Below are 19,111 nucleotides of genomic sequence, written 5' to 3' on the forward strand. Positions count from 1 at the left end.
TTTTTTTCATATTCTCCTGCATATCTGCAAATACTACACAGCAATTTCTGTGAGTGCGTGACTAATGTTTTCACAAAGAGAGAAGAGGCAGGGGATTCAGCATGAAGACCGATTTCCAGCTATCAGTCTGCTAGCAGAAGCAAACAAGTACAAATACCCTCATTCTCAAACCTAGCTAACAAAGGCGGGAACATGAGAGAAAACAAACGACTCTTAGTAGCTGGGTGCTACTGTCCTGCTCTGGGAGTGCAGATAATTGCGGACAGTTAGAGGTATCAGCACCTCACTGAAAACTTACTAAGTCATTCCTCTCGGACGCTGTGCGTCGGAGAGCCTGCAATAATATGCAGTACGCGTACATGACATCTGTATACAAGCACACACATACGCAGGCTACATGCGACTGCCTTCTTTAGCCAATCTGAACCCTGAGCCCTTCTTAAGACTTCCCTCCTTCTGGGGATCAGCATTCAGGCAGCTCTTCTGCACAGGCCTTCCCATCAGTCTTGTCATGTTCTGACCGCTGGCTGTTTGTACTGAGGATTGTTTTGAGACCTCTATCCCCCCCCCCACCTATAATGAGTGCTGAATGCACAATAGGAGCTTGTCATAGTCAGACAGCTGGAAGAATGCTGCTGCCGGGGCTCCGACTGCAAGCTGAAGGGCTTCCTAATTAACACGCTTCTCTCTCTCTCTCTCTCTTCCTCCTCCTCGCTCGCTCTCGCCTGCCCGTTAAGCCTCTGAAAAGGTGGGGTCCTTCCAGCCCTTGAGCAGAGCAGTAATTAAAGTTTTTCTTTTCCTCGGTCCTAAAAGACTGTCTCCTTCTCTGCCCTCCTACACAAATCTGCATTGTGAGGGCACTTGGACAAGAGTGAAGCGGGACTGAATGAAAAAAATTGTGAATTTATCCTCTGGGGTGGGGGGTGGGGGGGTCATGATCATTTCTAATTGCGTTTGCACCACCTCCCCCTTCTGAAAGCAGTGGCCAGTGGACAAATACTTGCTGAGAGGTGCTAGAAATGTTGTGGGGAGCTGCGTGTGAATATCCTGTTTCCCTGGACCTATCCTATTGCTTCTCTCCGCCTTCACTGTTTTCCACACCTCGGCACGCAACGCCACTTCACAGAGACCCCGGGGATCACTGCCGAGCCCTGCGCCGTTAAGTTTCCGCGCAGAACAGCCAAAGAGAGCAGAAGAAAATCGCTTAAGGCTAACGGGGGGAGAAGGGAACTAAATTCTGAAAACCGTCTAGGTAGCACATAGAAAACACAAGCATGATCAGGAACAAATAATCATCAGGACTCAAAGCTGTCCCCAAATATTAATTTCCCCCCCTGCTTCAATCACTTGCTTCTGGGCTAATTGCGTTCCACATGCGGCTGAAGAGGCAGAGGAGAGCGAGGAGGGAAGAAAATCATTGATCGATCCACTGCTGTTGAAATGTTAATGCTAATCGTATAACCGGCCCGCCAGCGCCTTGCACTTCAGTGGCAGCTCCAATTAATCTCGGGGAACGCAGCTCGTGACCTTCGGCTGGGAGCCGGGGCAGCAGCCAAGCGATGCTTATGTAATTACACTGTGAAGTGTGTAATCACCTGGCCTACTCCCTCAGGCCTCACAATTAGCCGGGGCCGCGGTCACCAGGGCTGCCAAGCGCCGCACAACCCCGGACAGCCTGCAGATGAATAACGGTCAATTAAAGCTGCATGACGGAGGCTAGGAGGCGTCCGTTCGATCGTAATTAGCTGTAATCATGGGGAGACGTGCCCGGCAGACGTGCTGTTAGTTTTATAGGAAGCAATTTAGGAATGAGGCAGGGATTAACCATTTGTTTCGCTTCTCGGTGGACTCTGCAGCAGGCAGAAATGAAGCGGAGATGGTGATTTCTGCAGCAGGCTCTATCCCCCCCCCCAAGTCTAACTGTTCTTTTCTATTGCAGGCCTATCAGGGTTGCACAGGAGTGCACACAGATTAGAAATTAAGCAGTTAGGATATTCATTTCTATACATGCTATACGTATATCCATAAAACTACACTCAATTTTTCAGAACCTATAGAGCAAATTACAAGGCGAACAGAAAAGCCATTTTTTCGTGTATTAATATTATCCTCAATACCCCCAAGTGGTAGAGTATCACGTTCAAACAGCCAGGTCCTGGGCGTTAGTCTTAAACAAGTACTTTTGAAAAACAACACAGAGAGACAGAATGAAGAAGGGCAGGTTTCAAACAAATGTCAGCTCTTTTTCTGTTTTTGATAACAACCAAAAGCGCACCTTCAGCGTCAATGTTTCCTTTATCACTTTGTAAAGAGTGGTTCTAACGGCTTGTTTGCTCTTTGTTAACCTTTGAAAACAAACCTGCTCTGCACTGCCTTTGGCATGAACTAACGCCCTCAGTTTTGCAATTCTCTTTATTATGGGAATACAAAAATACATATTCGCTTGGCTGTTAGTTTGACAGAGTAACTCCCTTTCCGTGGCGTTTGTGAGAAAGGACTGGTGGGACTGCGTCTATAAATGTGACTGCGGGATTAAGGCGATGGCTCTACAGGAGCACATTTGCAAAGGAAGCTTATAAAAATGTATGAGTCTCTCTTCCCCAGACCACTTGTCTGTTCTAGCTTCTCGCTCGCATGCCAAGCACATTAGGATCTGCCTTGCAGATTGTTCAATGTGATATGCCATTTAGGCCGAGACAAATGGCTTGCAAGGCTTTAGAATTATCGATCCCCGTAATGATTTGTTTTTAACAATAAGCGCTAATGGCCTTCAGATAATCAATTATGAAAAATCGATGTAAGGTTGTGCTCCGGCTTGAAAAATGGATGGGGAGCCTCTTCTTTTAACCCTTTTAGCCAGACGTTCAGACAGCGGTGTAATGAGCAACCAAGCCTGCTGTCCTCTCGCAATGTCAGAGAGCAACCGGATGGCGTCTAACTCGGCCACATGGGAGATTTCTGAAAACTCGAAACCTTCTGCAGCTTCCGAGACCGTGCTCTGGAGCTCTGCACGGGCCGACGCCAGTAACACGCTTTTAGAAACCGTGCCCCAGGATTGTGCACAGACCTGCATCTGTACCAGGCGTGTTAACACTACACTCTAGATTTCTGCTCAGACGAGTGTCTGTCACGGGTTTTTACTTCATCGTGTACTTGTCAAACTCTTTTTCCAATTCCACTACACTGTCATGGGGATACTTCGAAAGAGGAAAAGGGAGAATAAAAACTTGCAGCTTATAACATTAAGTTATAAATGGAGTTAATGATGAACACTCCAGTGTTTGAGGGTTTCAAATATCACCACTGATTCCAGAGAGGGGCGGAAGGAGTTTTCTTCTTAATAACAGGTAAAGACGTTAAGAGCTCAGGAAAGGGTTAAAAAAGGACAAAGAGAGAGAAAAGAAAAGAAACCATCCTCCTTCCTCCCCCCACCTCCACCGTATGTAGCCCTGGCTAATACACCACAGTCCTGTGTGGCTAATTATTCTGTACAGCAAACCTGCAGCGGTTCACAGACCAGCCTGATCCCTGCTGAGCTCCCGACAGGAAGCACAAATGGAAATTTAACACCGCCACCCTGGGCGGCCCGGCTTCCTCTCTCCTCACCCATTATTGATACTCGGGCTCGCCGCACTACATAAATAATCGACAGCCAATTACCCGCCGCTCCCTGCCGCATGCATTTCGTTTAAAAGTGGTTGAGGGGGCTGCAGGGAGGCCGGGGCCGTCCGCTCTGCCCCGAGCTCTGGCGGAGCTCTTCTCCATCACTCGGTCCCAATAAGATGAAACCGAACAGGAACCCAACGTTGTGAAAGCGAATTGGCAAAGCCTATTAACTAGATTGTCTTCTTTCATTTAATTTTATTCCCCACAGTGCATAATCTAAACTTTATTTGTCTTCCAATTCTGTGCTTTTTCCTCTCCTCTTTAAATATAAACATCTAAAGCGTTCACAGTATAAGCAGGCAAATAAGGTCTTTTTTCTATTTGTACATCTTCACAAGCGCATGCGGAACCAATTTTAAATTGACCACTTTTGAGTCACACGCCCCTCTAACAGCTACAGAATTCACTCTTCAAGCTAAACTGACCCTAAAGAGACAATTACGTTCTGCATTAGGATAAAATGCAGCAAATGTTTTTGTTGCCTGGGTATTGAGCCATTCAAATTAAAATACTGCATACATGCCCAGATTGTGGTGCCAATCAGAATTATTTATCCTGTCCAGGAAAAGGGAACACATCTCTGTTCTGACTAAGCAGCACCTAGAGTCAGCTAGGAGGCAGTACAAATACTTAGTCAAGGGTGCACTTAATATAGAATGGGTTTGTCAGGATATGATGTCAACAGCGAAAAAAAAAATTAAATACTGTGTCAGTAAGTGGAATAGAGTATACCAATATGAAAAACATCAACTTTTATTTAACAATAAATTATTTTGTTGTTTTAATGTCTATTACAGCTGTTTTTGCACCCCATCTCCAATGCCATGCTAAGCTGTTTTAAGAAACAGGATCTGGGAGCCAAACGTTTATCCTCTCACAGATGTTTGTGAATCTCAACTGCTGCTTTCCACATGTAAAGGCCTGCTCTACATGTTGTTTTCCTCCAAACGTCCTGTACTGCAGAACAGGAACATGCAGGGTCTGGAGAGGTTTGGCTATGACTACGTGCCAGGCCAAGTCTCATGGTCAGTGCTTCAAAACATCTGGTTATATATTAGTTCCAGTCCCCACGACCACTGCCTGCTTTGCAGAAAAGCAACTGAAATCCGATGAGTGATACTGTATTATTTTCACCACCAAAAGCAAAAATCCCAACCCTAAAAAACAGTTTTTACTTTGTTGGGTTTTCCGAAAAACACTCTGTCCTAACTCCAAGCCTGCTCTGCAGATTAGTCATTTTACGGGAGGGGGCGAAGTAACAGCCGCCAAATAAAACCAAGCCTTTGCTCTGGATATTTGCTCAAGAAAATAATTTGGTCAGATGTGCTTGTGGAAATCTGGGCTACACCGCCCTAAAAAGGAAGAGAAACCGAGGGCACTGAAACAATATGAACCTTGACACCTAGCGTAGTCTTGGACACTGTCTTAGCTTTCACGTAGGATGGATCCCTTCTTCCACCGCTGGAGCGACACACAGCGGGCCCGCTGCACGCGGGGCAGGGGCAGGGGCAGGGGCAGGAGGGAGTGCCGCACCAGGGGGACGGCAGGAAGAAGGGAGAGAGGGGGAGGGAGGGACGGCGTACCTCTCGGAGAAGTGTGCGTCGCGGTGCTGCGGCAGGCCCTGTTTCCTGCGCTGGCTGGACGAGCTGCCGGCCGAGGGCAGGTGAGCCTCCATGGCGCCGGGGTTCCTCACCACCGCCACCGCTTCCTGGCGCGCGCGCAGGAGGTCTGCCGGGCAAACACAAGAGGGCGCGGAAGGTCAGCGCGGTCCGGTCCAGAGCACGGCGCGGGCCGGGCCGGGCCCACTCTGGCCCTCTCGCCCAGCACATTCACCCCAATCATTTCCATCACGTTTTACCACGCAGGCCTGTACTGAACCCGTCACTAACACCAGCATGGAATCTGTCCACCCTGAAGCCCCCTTTCCCCCAGCACAGCGCCTCTGACTGAGGAGGGGGGCAGTTACATCTCGGTTTTGTATCGGAAGGACCACTTATCATGACAAGCAGAAGAAACAGGTAAGTGGCTGGTATAATCCACTGTACGGACCGGTGTGAGACACACACTAGGTCTCTGCCCAGGCTGTGCCAGGCGGTGAAGTGTCACAGCAGCAATCTGGCGTCTGTGTGACCCCTCACGTGGAAACGTCTAAGACTCGATGACGCCACGCGGCCTTGGTTAGACTGAGGCACAAAAGACGCAGTACGGATCAGTAAACGGATCAGAGCCCTTGCGCTCTGTGCAGCACAGACAGTGGCTCCTGCTTGTCTAGAGCAAGACCAAGGCCTAGTCTCCTGGTGCAGACTGCAGGTCACAAACCTTTCGGTAATACACTCAACAGGGGGGATATTTTAGGGTTTACACAAAGGACATTTAAGAAGTTTATCTCCTGGGTTCATTCTGGCTCTTTTGTGTAGACTGATAAATCTGTCTTCCAATGTATAACTCCATACTGATATGGTGCTGCAACCCAAAAGCCTCTGCTGAAAAATAAAAATTAATTTTGGGACCAGCTTATGCATTTCCTAGAGTTATTCAAATACAGTTACTGACTGGAAATGTATACGAGTCTGAGTGCCCTGTGAAGGATAAAGCTTATTTCATAAATGCAAAAGCTGTTGGAACACTCAACACTCACAGCTGTTAGAAAGTGTTAAGAACACTCAACACTCCAACACTGAAAATCCAAAACATTAAAGGCTGCTATACAACAAATGGTCTTTATGTCCATGTGTACGTTATTAAGACAGCTAAGTCAGGCAAAAGAAAATTTCTCATTCTTACAGCTAAGCAACACATATAAAACCTACTGTATAGTTCTATGTAAACAAGATTAAAAACAAGACGGCGTGCACTTCCTGCGAAATACATTAATAAAGCATTAATAACCACCTTAACAATGATTTAACTTGCTCTGCATTACCCATACAAGGCATTTTGTACAATTCCAGTTCAGTCAAGCATCACAAAGAATAAAGGCAGTGCATTTGGTCTGAAGGAAAGCCAGTGAGGTTAAAGAGGGTTTAATAAGAACTCTTACGTTTCAATTACGCTTACAAGATTAAAAAAAACATTTTGTTTTTTTATAAGATCTATATTTGAATCGACTTACTTGTCTCCTGCTGAAGATGAGCCTGACTAAGAACAAGTGTTAGATAATTAACAATTTAGCCCTGCAAAGAGAGGAAGTCGTGCAACTAATGAGAGGGTGTTAAATAGAAAATCCTTCCTGCTCCCTGCTTTTTTTTTTTTTGCTTTTTAATTTGACAAATCCCCCCGGCACATCGGTGCCTCCCCAGCAAGCACATAAAGATGAGTGATCTGGCTGCGGAGAGGCAGAGATATTAATGCAGAGAGCCTCAGGTATTGATCTGTTTATCTGAGTAACCGAAGGGGCTGGCCAGCGTGCAGCCAGCCTCCAGCACGGCGCAGGGAGCCTCAGAGCCTCAGAGCCCCGGAGCCCCAGCCATTTCAAATGGGAGTTCAGTACGTGGCTTATTAATTTTATATCACACGTCTGCGCAACTGTATTCTACAGTGGATCAGCGGATGTTCTATTTTTTATATGTCTGGATTGTTTTTATTTATTTTTGTAAAAAAATAAGCATGTTGCATCCGCAGCCTAGCGGGGTTTTAAATCTGCCAGCCAGCGTGAGCTTCGTAACTGTTGACAACGGTGCGGCCGGGTCTTCTTCCTCGGCCTCCCCTCTTCCATCTCTTCCTTGCTTTTCTGATGGACGGGTCCCACAGGCGGCCTTTCTTCTGTCGATGCCGTTTCGAACCCGAACGCTCTCCTTCCAATTTTGTTAAAATAACGGAATGAAATGGAATCAGGCTAAGGGAAAGGAACGCTCCCTTCCCGCCTCCGTCCTGGCCTGCAGCTGCGGCGACTTCCACCGCTCCGAAGCGCCGGGGCGCTGTGGGACTGGGGCCCTGGCTGCTGCCCCCCCCCCCCCCTCGCTCGTGTGCCCTCCCCGCTGGCGACGCCCCCCACGCCTTCCGCACACGCTGCCGCCACAGCGCCGGAGACCAGGTGCCCCCCGCGGGCACACAGCTGGCGCACTGGCGCACTGGCTCAGCCTGCGGCCCCCCCCGTGTGCCCTCTCCCCACACGCCTCGCACACGCCACCGCCACAGCGCCGGACACGCGCTGCGGGCGCGTTAGAAACCACTCAGCACATCAGCAGGAAAATGAAAATGACGAAAACAAAAAACGTTTGTGACACAACGGCCTCCCTGCAACTATGAATAATGTCTGTTTTTTTATACGTTCAGCTTTTGCATAGGAACTGCACACAATGTTACAGTGTCTAGGGCTCAATGAGAAAGGAAATAGATCCACCAGTGTGTTTCCATCCTCACTCTCCTCCAGTATATTCCATTAACTTTGAATGGGGATCTTTCTGAGGTGCACAACATCCCCAAAGCTGATTAACCAATACTGTTCCCCTGGCAATTTCAGAAACATCCGGCTCTGAAGAAGACACGCTTAATAAATGCACCACTGCACCTCGGGCCGAACAAGCGCAGAATCGTTATTTGACAGGAATACGTTTCAGTTACAATCTGGGACCCACGAAAGTCCAACAGTACAGAAGACACATCCTTCCAAAATGTTTGCATAACATGACAGTCCCACAACAAATGCAAATCGGCACCAGGAACACCACGCTGACAGGAATGATTAATGGTCATGCACCTGAAACGATGTGAACGGGAAGATTGCTTCTGAAAGGCCCAGATGTAATTCTTCTTTTCCTGATAAAACTGCTCTCTTCTGGATTCCACCCCCTGACCCTGACCAAATCATGTCTTCATCCCTGTTACTGTTAAGCGGGAGTTAAGGGAGAGTTTTGATTTCTTTTTCTCTCCAGACACGTGGAATCATTCTTTTAGGAGAATCGGTATTTTTCTCTGTGGTTCCCTGGGTGGAGGGTAACAGGTTGTAGCTGATGGTCCAGACACTGAACTCAAAATTCCCCTCCCCTAACACTCGCACAATTGCCTCCAGTACCTGGCTATAAAGAGACCTGTTTCTATCCCTGTGCCTCTCGGCAGGGTCTCAGTGTACCTGCACAAGGCGTGCAAGGATTCTGCAGAAAACCCGCAGGACTTAGAGCCTCGCCTTCTTCACTGTGGTTTTCAGAGAGATTTCTGCTTCTGGCTCCAGCGTTCCAATATCCTCGGCTTATCCCTCTTTTGTCATACCTTTTCTTCAACCGTTTTAAACAGCATTACTCAGGAATTTATCCCGTTAAGCTCTGGTTTCCCTGAACAAGAAGAACCCACTGTGCAGACAGTGCGCAATGAAAAGAGCCTGATCCAGGCTCAACCGCAATGGACCTCTGTTTGCGCCGTTACCGACATCAACGTCAGCGCACAGCCCGTCCACAGACGCACTTCTTACAGACAATCGCTCGACCATGTATACATCTCCACGGAGATTATTTTTAAAGCTAGGGGCCGTGCTGAAAAAGTGCTATGAAAAAGCACAAAAACCCCTTCATCACAGCGTCGCGCTGTAAACTCTCGTCACAGAACTTAATTCACCTAAATAATCGAGCGTTTGATCAAGGTTTACACAGTTACCATCTCGTTAAAACATCATTAACGGTGTAGAGACTTGTTCGGAGAAGAGGAGTCAGTGAGGACTACCTAGAAACACATAAGAATATTAGGGTTAAAAACAAGAGAAACCATTCTGCCCACCCAGGTCGTCTGATTGCTAGTACTATAGCTAATTGATCCCAGAAACCCACCCAAGTGTTTCTTAAAAGCAGCAATAGGGGCAGTTCCAAGGACAAGACCGGGCAGCTTGTTCCAGACTCCCACAAACCTTGGTGTAAAGACAAGCCTCTTGCTCTTCAGTTTTAAAAGCACTTCATTTTCACTTGTGTCCTCTGGTCAATGTTTCACAAATTCTGAAGCGTTTCACTGGGGTCACCTTGGCCAGTGCCTTTAAGGATCGTGAATACTTGAATCAGGTTCTCTGCTGAAGACCAAAATGTTTCACTTCCTTCAGCATGTCAAGTGTAGGACTTTTCTTTAATCCCTCAGAAGTATCTGGTGACTCTGCTGCGGACTGATTGCAGTGCAGCAATATCTTTTTTGTAACATGTTGCCCCCGAACTGTACACAACCAGCCTTGTTTGTGTGGTGTACAGTTTTAACACTTGATTGAACTTCTGCGCTTCCGTTCGGGGCGATGGGCTGCAGGCCGGCAGGACGTGGGCTCATGTCCCAGGTTGCCTTTGTGCTTTAGCGCTCCAGTAAATTAGCAGAGCTCCTGCCTTTTAAATGGGACAGCAATTCCCAGGTTGTCACTGTAAATGAGAAATTCTGCTCTTCATTGACTTATCTGGTGAAGTCGAAGACTGTTTGTTGTTGCTACTTTTAGACACAGAGGGCAGGGGGCAGAGGGCGCCGAGGCCGGCGGTGCGGCCTACAGCCGCGAGCGATTTCTGCAGGTGTTCTCCCTGCGGCGAGCCGACCGCGGAGCCAGAGAGAGTCTCCCCTCCCCCGCACCGCGCCGCTGTTCCTGTAACCCAGCGCGCCTGCCTTCACCGCAGGCTCCGCTTTTCATGCCTCAGCCTCTCCGCCGGCAGAGCCGACTCTGACAGGATTGTGTTACAGTAAGCCTCCGAGATTCCCCCACCTTCACGCAGGGCGCCCCCTCTCCTCTGCCTTTCAACGCGGGCGCGGGGCCTCCTGCCTTCTCAGAAGCACAGAAGACAGAGAGAGAGAGGGGCAGGGAGAGCGAGGGAAGCGAGCACAGAGAGCCACACAACACCTCTTTTTCCCTGTGCGGGCCTTTTATTTCAGGGCCTGAACTTCAAAAGCATGAAAGGGCTCTCTGTAGGGATTCGAGAGTGGGGAGTGAAAAGCGGCCTTTTTCTGTCTCTGCTGCTCTCCGGGAGGAGCAGAGCGGGGGGTCAGCACTGCGGCACAAAGCCGGGGAGCCTTGCTGAGCTTCCTGGGGTCCACGGTACTACCCACTGCTTGCTTCCCCTCCGCTTCTCCCTCCCGCCTTTACCCGTTCAGCTGCTGTGCCCACAGCGAGGGACTATCAGCGCTCGAGAGTTTCCACAAACAGTTTCGGGTTTTCTGTCAATTGCAAAAGTGAAAACCCATTCCATTTTTAGTAACTGCATCAGCAGTCTGAGCCAACTATCGAATGTTATTTTTCTTCTTTTGCTCATGGGCCAGGGTGTCCGGAAACACCCTGAAAACACCAACAAACCGAATGATGGTTTTGTTGCTCCTGTCACTTCTTTCGGTGCAGATGGACAGCAGACTGCAACGTGGAATTTCGATACCGAGAAATCTGCAGAATGACAGTGACTAAAAGTGAAAGTGCTGACCAGTTCAGAAACCATTACAGACGCGTCTGTCTGTCTGTCTGTCTTGGACTTTGGCTTGGTCAGAAAGTGAGAAGGAAACGGAAAACAAAACACAGCGCTCAGTACATAAGAATTCCCGCTGGCAGGAGACAGCCAGTACCAGTCCCGGACATGCCGAGGCTGGTGGTTACGGTTAAGGGTGGGGGCTCCTTGGCGCTACCCGGTTGGCACAGCCATACCAACGGAGAGAACCAATCCAAGAAACACAGACTGCCACGCACGCACGCACGCACTCAATCTCCACTGCGTGGAGGACCACAAAAAATTAAAGTGCAGAGAAAACGAATCTGTAGTCGGCAGGTGTTTATAGCTAGCGTTACAGGGGGCCCCCGTGCCTCATGCTGCCCCAACGTCTGCTGCAGAGCTGTGCTGCTGCTGTGCCCCTGAAATGCACAGCCTGAACACATCTGTTTCCAGTGTTATCAGGGTGTATGTATGTAGGGTGTCCCAGGACACGTTCAGGGAGGGAAAGAAAGGGCTCTGAAACTTCAGCGTTTTGATTTAAACATAAATAACTCAAAAGATATCGCTTTATCACCGCCGATACAAGCTCATACAAGTTAAATTCTGTACCTTTCAACAAATTAGCAATAAGCACATCCTTTATACTCTATGTCATTTATTATCTGTCCGTGTGAGCGATACCACAACTGCCAATAGTAAGAGCAGAGGAATGGTAAAAAAAAAAAAACATTTAACTTGCTAAATTGCAATGTTCTAAAGAAATAGTGTTTCCAGAAAGCTAGCAATCCATGTTTTGGAAGTTTGGATCCTATGAGAGTTTGAGATCATACAGCGCAGGATATCACCAGTGATGCTTTGCTTTCTGCTAGTGTTACAGAACACTAACAAAGGTTTTTCCTGGAACATGTGTGATGCTTTTCTATTCTTCAAAGAACAAAGTGGCGCCCCCTGTAGGGCCTTGTGTGTAGATACATTTAATTCTGTTGAGTGTGTATGAGATTTTGCACCTTCTCCAAAACTGGACAGCACGATTATTTATCCTAAAATGAGGGGATTTCAGAAAACTCTTTATTTTGTCGCTGTGCATTCTGTGCAAGGACCAAGCAGCAGCAAGAAAAACCTGAAGGGTTAAGTCTCTCTCTCTGAAATGTTTCTTTCCACACAAAGACAGCCTCCAGCCAGCCCTCCCGAAGTCTGGCCACACACACACCTGTGGCAACAGCAGGGAGCAGATGCACAGGTGTGTGTCGGAGAGCTCGGGGGTGGGGGAGGACGGGACAGTGCAGAGAGGCGCAGACGAGCAGGAGGAGCTCTGGCCACAGCGAATCAGACGCGAGGTTACAGGAAGGAAGGCAGGAATGAGAGAGACCCAGGGCAATGCCAAAGAGAGGGACAAAGGGCTTTGAGGCCAAGCCAGGAGTGAAGGACAGAAATGGAAGGAGTGACAAACTGATCCCAGCCAGCAGGGAACGCAGTTAATCAACACGGAGAGAACGAAGGAAAGAGAAAGATAACAGAATGAGTTAGAACAATAAAAAGGTCGAGGAAGGGAAGCAAAGCTTGCTGGGGATCTTCATCATCATCGATGCGACCGCGGGGGAGTTTCTCGGAGAGGAAGGGTTGGCTAAACACAGCTGAGAGAGCCGAGGAACACCGGGCCACTCAGCTGCGAGTCGGCTCGGGGCAATTACACCGCGTTTACGATCTTCACCTTAGGATTCGGCAATTAAAAATGATTATTGATCAAGTAAAAAATGAAAGTTGCGTCCGCTCCCACACCTCCTCGGAGTGGAGACCTGTGGGAGACCTGATTAAACTGATGCTGTTGCAAGGGGCTATAAAAGTAATGCAAATGAACACTACGTGTTTTTTTTGGGGGGGGGTTAATGACAGCCCTGTATATGAAATCAATTTTAAAATCAAGCACAATCCGTGCGACAACGCACACGCACATACCTGTTTTTTTTCTTTAAAAGGAAACAGTATATATATACATATTTTTTTTTTTACCCCTAACGTCTAATGATGACAGTAATATTTATTTTTTATGAGTGTCTTAAACTGCGCCCCCCTCGAATTCACAATTTAATTATATGAAAAAGAGGGAGAAGGGAGCAAGGCCTGCTCGTGGTTGCCATGGCGTCAGTAATTTAGAAGGCTGGCTCGCGGCCAATTAGGGAAGCAGCATCGATCCCTCGCCAGCCTCGGCCCCAGATGGGTCTGTTATTTACAGCCCTGCTCCCTGACAGCGGGAAATCATGCTGATTGACATTTTGACATTGGGCTGGAAGGGTCCAGAAATAGCAGGCAGCACAAAACATTTGAGAGCCGGTTTTGCTGGGCGACTTCCTTCCAGGGCTAATGGGCAGAGCTGCAGCTGCCTTCCCGTCACCCCTGCCCCCTGGAAGTCGGGACTGACGGAATTCTCCCGGCCGCCGGCAGCGCGCTCCGGAGCGGGACTGTTTAACCCCCGGCTCGGACCCGCCCCCGCCCGCCCCCTCCTGCCCCGTGCCCACCGCCCTGAAGAGTGAAGAGAAACCACACACACACACCCCAGGTCTACCATTTGGCGGAGAGTCGCTTCCCGGTTTTCCGATGGGGGAACGGCACGGAGCGCCTCCTCGCTCCGCGGCTTGCGGAAGAGGAGTCAGGTTGGGAATTTACGGCCGGCGCGGGGCCTGCTTGCTGAGCTCTTTTCTCAGGCTTTAAATTTGATTTAAAGTGATCAAGCACTTTCACTGCCGGCGCTTCTCCGGGCGGAAGCGCTCCGCCTGGTCCGGGCCCTCGGCCCTCGGCCCTCGCCGTGGGAAGGGGGGGGTCGCGGGGGGCTCTCACCTCCGTGACTGGGGACGCCCATGCTGTTGGCCAGCTGGTAGAGGCGCTGCTGCTGCTCCTCGAAGGACCCGTGTTCGTTCAGCGCTGACATCATCCGCCTGTAGTGCTCCTCAGGGGTCATCGGCCCCACCAGCGGCTCCAGTGCAGGGGTCTGGGAGTTCTCTGGGGGGGGGGGGAGAGGGCAGAACGTCAGACCTCATGTTGTCAACCGCTAGGGCTCCAGCCTCCACTAAACACCATCTTCACATCTGTCAGAACCTCCTCACCGTGCTCGCTCTGCTGTGAGACGATAAATTCATCTATCAAACCATAAAAACCATCAAACAGGCACGCTCCTTTTCCTTCTTCTGATGTCTTTTTTTTTTCCTGCTTGTGCATAATATATGTCAAAATCGATTGCCCTTCCCGGGATAATGCAACATGCACTAAGAAATATTATACCCTCTGGATGACTATATACGTGTGCACGTATATTTATTATTAATATGCAATGCATTATATTGTGTCCCCTTTCTCTGATGCAAATCTGCGCTTTTGCACAGCAGAAGGTGGTGGCAGTAACACTAGCTGGGGTTTTAGCGTCAGGTTTATTTTTACCGTCCTCGCTGAAACCCGAGCTCTGGCCCCAGGCAGGTGGGGGGGCGCAGCCAGCGCCAGTGTCTCTGTTTACTCCTAAGCGCTGTCTAATTGCCGGGACCCGGGGGGCTGGGGGGGATTCAGGTGCGTGCACAGCGGGGGCGCCGGGCTGGCCGCGAGAGAAGGCTGGATTCCGCCGCCGGAGTCAGAGTTATGAGCCGGTTCTCTCTTGCTTTTTTTTTACTTTGCTCAGCCGGCGATAATTCCAGCTCACCGCAGCTTTTCTGTCTGCTGTTGTCATTACCGAAATGTAATGCCAGCTCCTGATCCGACAAAATCTCTCTGTCAACCAGGTGTGAAAGGAGACGCTGCTCGTGTCGCCCTAGCCCAGACAGCAGCATCTGCCTGTCTCCCCTTACTCAGGGAAGGTTTGTCTTCCTGCGGCCTGAGTCCTTGGTGGGTAGAGGCAGCAGGGATAGAGCATTACATCAGCAGGGTTTATAATCACCGCCTAATCTCCCTTTGGGTCTGGGAGTAGGAGTGTTATTAAACCACGCTTTGGACGGAAACTGGAAACAAAAGACCCTTCCCAGGATTTTCTTCAAGTCATACTCATTCCGATGATAAACTTTTTTGGGGGGTTCATGTACATACGTGACACACGCGCCTCACTGGAAGTCATGTATTTCAACTTGCCTATCCGCCGCATACGTTGTACAGCTTTATATGATTTATTACCAAACGCGCCGTACAGAATCACGAATTCAAAACGCCACACAGAAGCTACACAATTCAGGCCAGTGTTATGTTTTTTTTTGTTTGCCGTTTGTCTGTATTCTAAAAATTCAAAAGGAAATGAGCTCTAGCATGTGAGCAGCCCTCACTCATCCCCTGAGACTCGGGGGCCTTTTCATATGAAGAAATACTTTCAGGACCCTTCATACGTGCCAACAGCACACAGATACCAACAGCAGCTACAGCTGCACAACTGTTAGCACAGCCTGCTCCGTGCTGCTCCCGGCTCTCGACTGGGGCGCACCAACTGGCTGAGCGCAGAGCCCAGAGAAAACACAGATGTTCACGGGAGGAGCGAGGGACTCTCTCGACGCCTCACTACCAGAGCCAGACACTGAAGCCCCTCTGTCGTTCACAGGCCAAAGAACAAAATAACGGCACAATGAGCATCTTTTTAAAAAGACCCAGTCACCTTGCCTTTAGTTTTCTCTCCCCTTCACAGACTCATCCATCAACAGATATCTGATTGACTACAAGCCCCCTATTTCAACCCCCCCCCCCACCACCACCAGCCCCTCGACAAACATGCAGACCTCCACTCCCACTCTTGCAATCAATGCCTTGGAAATTTGTATCATCTATTATTTATGGGACTAAATAGTGTGCATCATCATTCATTTATAAGCATCGCCGGTAAACCCATTCCAGGCTCTGCCTTTAGTATCTGTCCTGAAAGCCGTCTTCCAGAGAGGCCAACAGGCAGAGCAGGTGTGAAGAGAAGGGCTGCCGTTTGTCTTCCTCCGTCCCCAAGTCTCTGGCCTTATCAGCGGCCACGCCTCCAACACAAGGCGTGTAACACATCACGCATCGACACGGGGCTCCGCAGGGGACGGCTGCTCCGTTCGCGGGTTCGGTCAAATTTGACTGGAACTACAGGTTTTCCGACACTAAGCACCCGGTCAGACAAGACAGTCAAATCTCAAGAAGGCTTAGCATCTTTAAAAGTAGACGGTTAAGTGATAATGCTGTCGCCAGAAACGAAGAAGTGAGGCTGTTATTTACACTTTAGTGGCAGCTTATACACGTCTCCTACGAATGGGGATTTCAGAATATGACCCCCTCTGAACACGTTCTGAACCCTTAGACCCCGCCCGCCATTGGGGATACACCAGCTAAAAACATGAAAATAGAGAGATGTCCTTCATTGTTCTGTTATTGAGTTATGAGCAGGCTGCCTCTTGTTTCAAGGGACTTGCTGAGGTTTAAAAACTGGCACAAAGGTTATGAACATCAGTCTTACACCACCGAGAGACGATCGGACCTGAAGCCGAACTCCTGGGAAAAATCACGCTCACGGTCGTGTGCTCCCATCCGGATGGGACCTGCTGCACAAAGGCTGCTTTTTACTAGGACGTGACTGACTACACAATATGTGACAACAGAGTATCCAGAAAAACTCCCAACACGGACAAGGTAGCGGAACTGAATCTCTCTAATCATGAACACAGGAAATTACAAGGGAACTGAATGCAAGCATTAAGAATCTAAAACACAGAGGAGCACGTCAAGACCAATAATGAAGCTCAGCCCCACATGCAGAAAATAAGAGGGCATGAGCATATTTAGGACAGAAAGCAGGAAACGGTCATACTGGTTGAAGCAAGAATGGTTGTAATCTTTCAAGATAAGGCTGGAGAAGAACCTCCAGTCAATAAGCACCTCCTCCCTCATATCATTTTCTACAAAAAGTTAAAGATGCTGAGAGCATGTTAGGTCTAAGTCTGCAGGTTAACGTCTCCTGGACTAGTCCAAGGCAATAATTGGCTCATTCCTGCAAAGGGAGAGTGAGAATGGAGTCTGAACCAGGGCGCCCTGAAGCACTTCGGGACAGGGCTTTGCCGAGTGAACATTACACCTGGTGAGACAGGCGGCCACCTGCTGCAGGAGCGTACAGCTACTCCAATAAGCAACAAAAGCCTTAAGCACTGTGAAGGACCCAGAGAAGCTCACTTTGGAATCACATGCCTGGGGTCATTTTCCTCCTTATGTATTTAACAACCTGAATTCCTCCAGCAAGACAATGATCCAAGACAAACTGCGAATACAGGTAAAAGGTGTTTAGAGCCCAAGGTGCTTAAAAGTTTTTTAAAAATTAAAAACGTAAGCAATCAGACGTCGACTTGTGGAATGCTTTACAAGACACGAGGAAGCAAAAAAAAAAGCCAGTAGCAGAACTCCAGTTGTATATATATAAAAAAACGATACAAAGGCAAAAAAGTAAAGGAATACAAACCGCTCAGCAATACAGTGTTTTGTAAATGTGTTCAGTCGGTTGCATTTGTGCAGTAAATTGACTGTTACATCAAGCATAAGAAAAAACAATACTGTGACAAGGTGGGAATAAGTTAATAAATGTTTCTACTTCATTATAAAGACCACAGGCTTTGCCCAAGATCGGATGCATTTAAAATACACACGTAGAAGACATAACTGACTGTAACAGAGCCACAGAGAGGGGCTTCACCCCCGCACTGTGAGAAAGTCTGAAAGTTGTAGCTGCAGCAGTAAGTTAAGTTCTGTGATGACTCAAGACCGATGTATTACAGCACCACACAAGCTGCTTTCACAGAGTGAGTCAGAAATAAAGCTTCCCTTTTTTTTTAAAAAAAGAAGATTTTAAAGATAAGGTCTTGGGTGTCGGAGAAAGCACCTCCAGCACCCTTCTTTCTCGGCCAAGCGCGGAGAAGGGCGAGGCCGGGTTCGAGTGCAGGTGAACGGAGCGGAGCCCTGCAGTGGCAGGCAGCCTGGGAGCTGGACGAGGAGACAAATCGCTGGAGGACATGTCCTCCCATGCTGGCGCGAAGGAGGCTGTGCCTGTGCTTTCACTTCCTCGAAGCTGACTGAAGCACCAGCCCCACTCCGAACCGCATGACCTCGGCACCACAGCATGGCCTTCCAGAGTGAGCTCCAAAAACCAGCGCCGTTTTTACCAGAGTCTCCATTTTCTAAGAGCTGCAAGATCAGACACATATACGCCTGCAGAACTACGTCTACGCGTTTAAAGAGAAAATAAAATAAAAGACGGTGTGCAAAGGGTTAAGTGCAAAAGCTTTACGCTGACCAGCTATTGGAACAAAGCGGCGCAGTTCGGTGCTTAACTGGGTCACGCGGAGGTTTCAGTCACCCCAAATTACCAAAGCAAACATTTCAAACAAAGTGCAGGTTAACACAGATGCTCCGTGTCTGCTACACCTCAGCAGCCAGCGCTGCACGGTCTTACAAAAGGAAACTTAAAACAAACAGTACTTTACACAGGAATAAGGAAATATTAAAACCATTTTTCTTTTCTCTCTCTTTTTTTTTACTTTCTATCTCTTCGGGCTGGAATGGCAGGAGTGCAAATGTCGCACAGTGAGAAATATCTTGCTTTCGTGCCTCTGTTTTCCCCCGAGTCCCGGTTCCAACTGCGTCGAGCGCAAGAAGAAACTGAACATGAAAGACATGAAAGAGCCTGTATTCGTTTCCGCTGTAATGACTTCCTCCCGGAGGGCAGCCCCGCCCTGGTGTCGGAGTGTGGGGGTGTGTGTGTGTGTGCGTGCGCGCGCGCGTGTGTGAGTGCAGGGGGGCGTGCTCGTGCACACAGCTGTGCTAGGGGTGCGTGCGTGCACGAGTGAGCGTGCTCGGGGGCTGGGGGGTTGCCTGTGCTCACACGCGCTCACACACACACACACATTTGTGGCTCCTGTGCCAGGCCCCGACTCACCACAAGGCACATTCCTCACCTCCTGTCACGCCGTCAGTGCCACACTAGAGAGAAAAGCCCGGGTCCCATTCCTCACAGCACTACATCACCTTCCTTTCTCCTCTAATTGATGTTTTAATTAAAACCTGCTCTTGAGCAACTTAAGATTTCTCCTCTCTCTTGCTCTCATAAT

At 48.9% G+C, this 19,111-nt stretch overlaps 1 protein-coding gene across 3 annotated transcripts in view; it reads right to left on the reverse strand.

The window, feature by feature from the left end:
• samd11 (sterile alpha motif domain containing 11) overlaps window positions 1-19,111 on the reverse strand; it is a 100,353-nt gene that overhangs the window by 9,035 nt on the left and 72,207 nt on the right. For all 3 annotated transcript variants that reach the window (XM_069183613.1, XM_015336986.2, XM_006641992.3), the window contains 2 exons: window positions 13,866-14,027; window positions 5,250-5,394 (listed from right to left, as the gene is read on the reverse strand). In XM_069183613.1, coding sequence (XP_069039714.1) covers window positions 5,250-5,394; window positions 13,866-14,027 — 307 coding nt within the window. The remainder of the gene's footprint in view (window positions 1-5,249; window positions 5,395-13,865; window positions 14,028-19,111) is intronic.

The sequence above is a fragment of the Lepisosteus oculatus genome, chromosome 25 (genome assembly GCF_040954835.1).
Source record: "Lepisosteus oculatus isolate fLepOcu1 chromosome 25, fLepOcu1.hap2, whole genome shotgun sequence".
Lineage (NCBI taxonomy): Eukaryota > Metazoa > Chordata > Actinopteri > Semionotiformes > Lepisosteidae > Lepisosteus > Lepisosteus oculatus.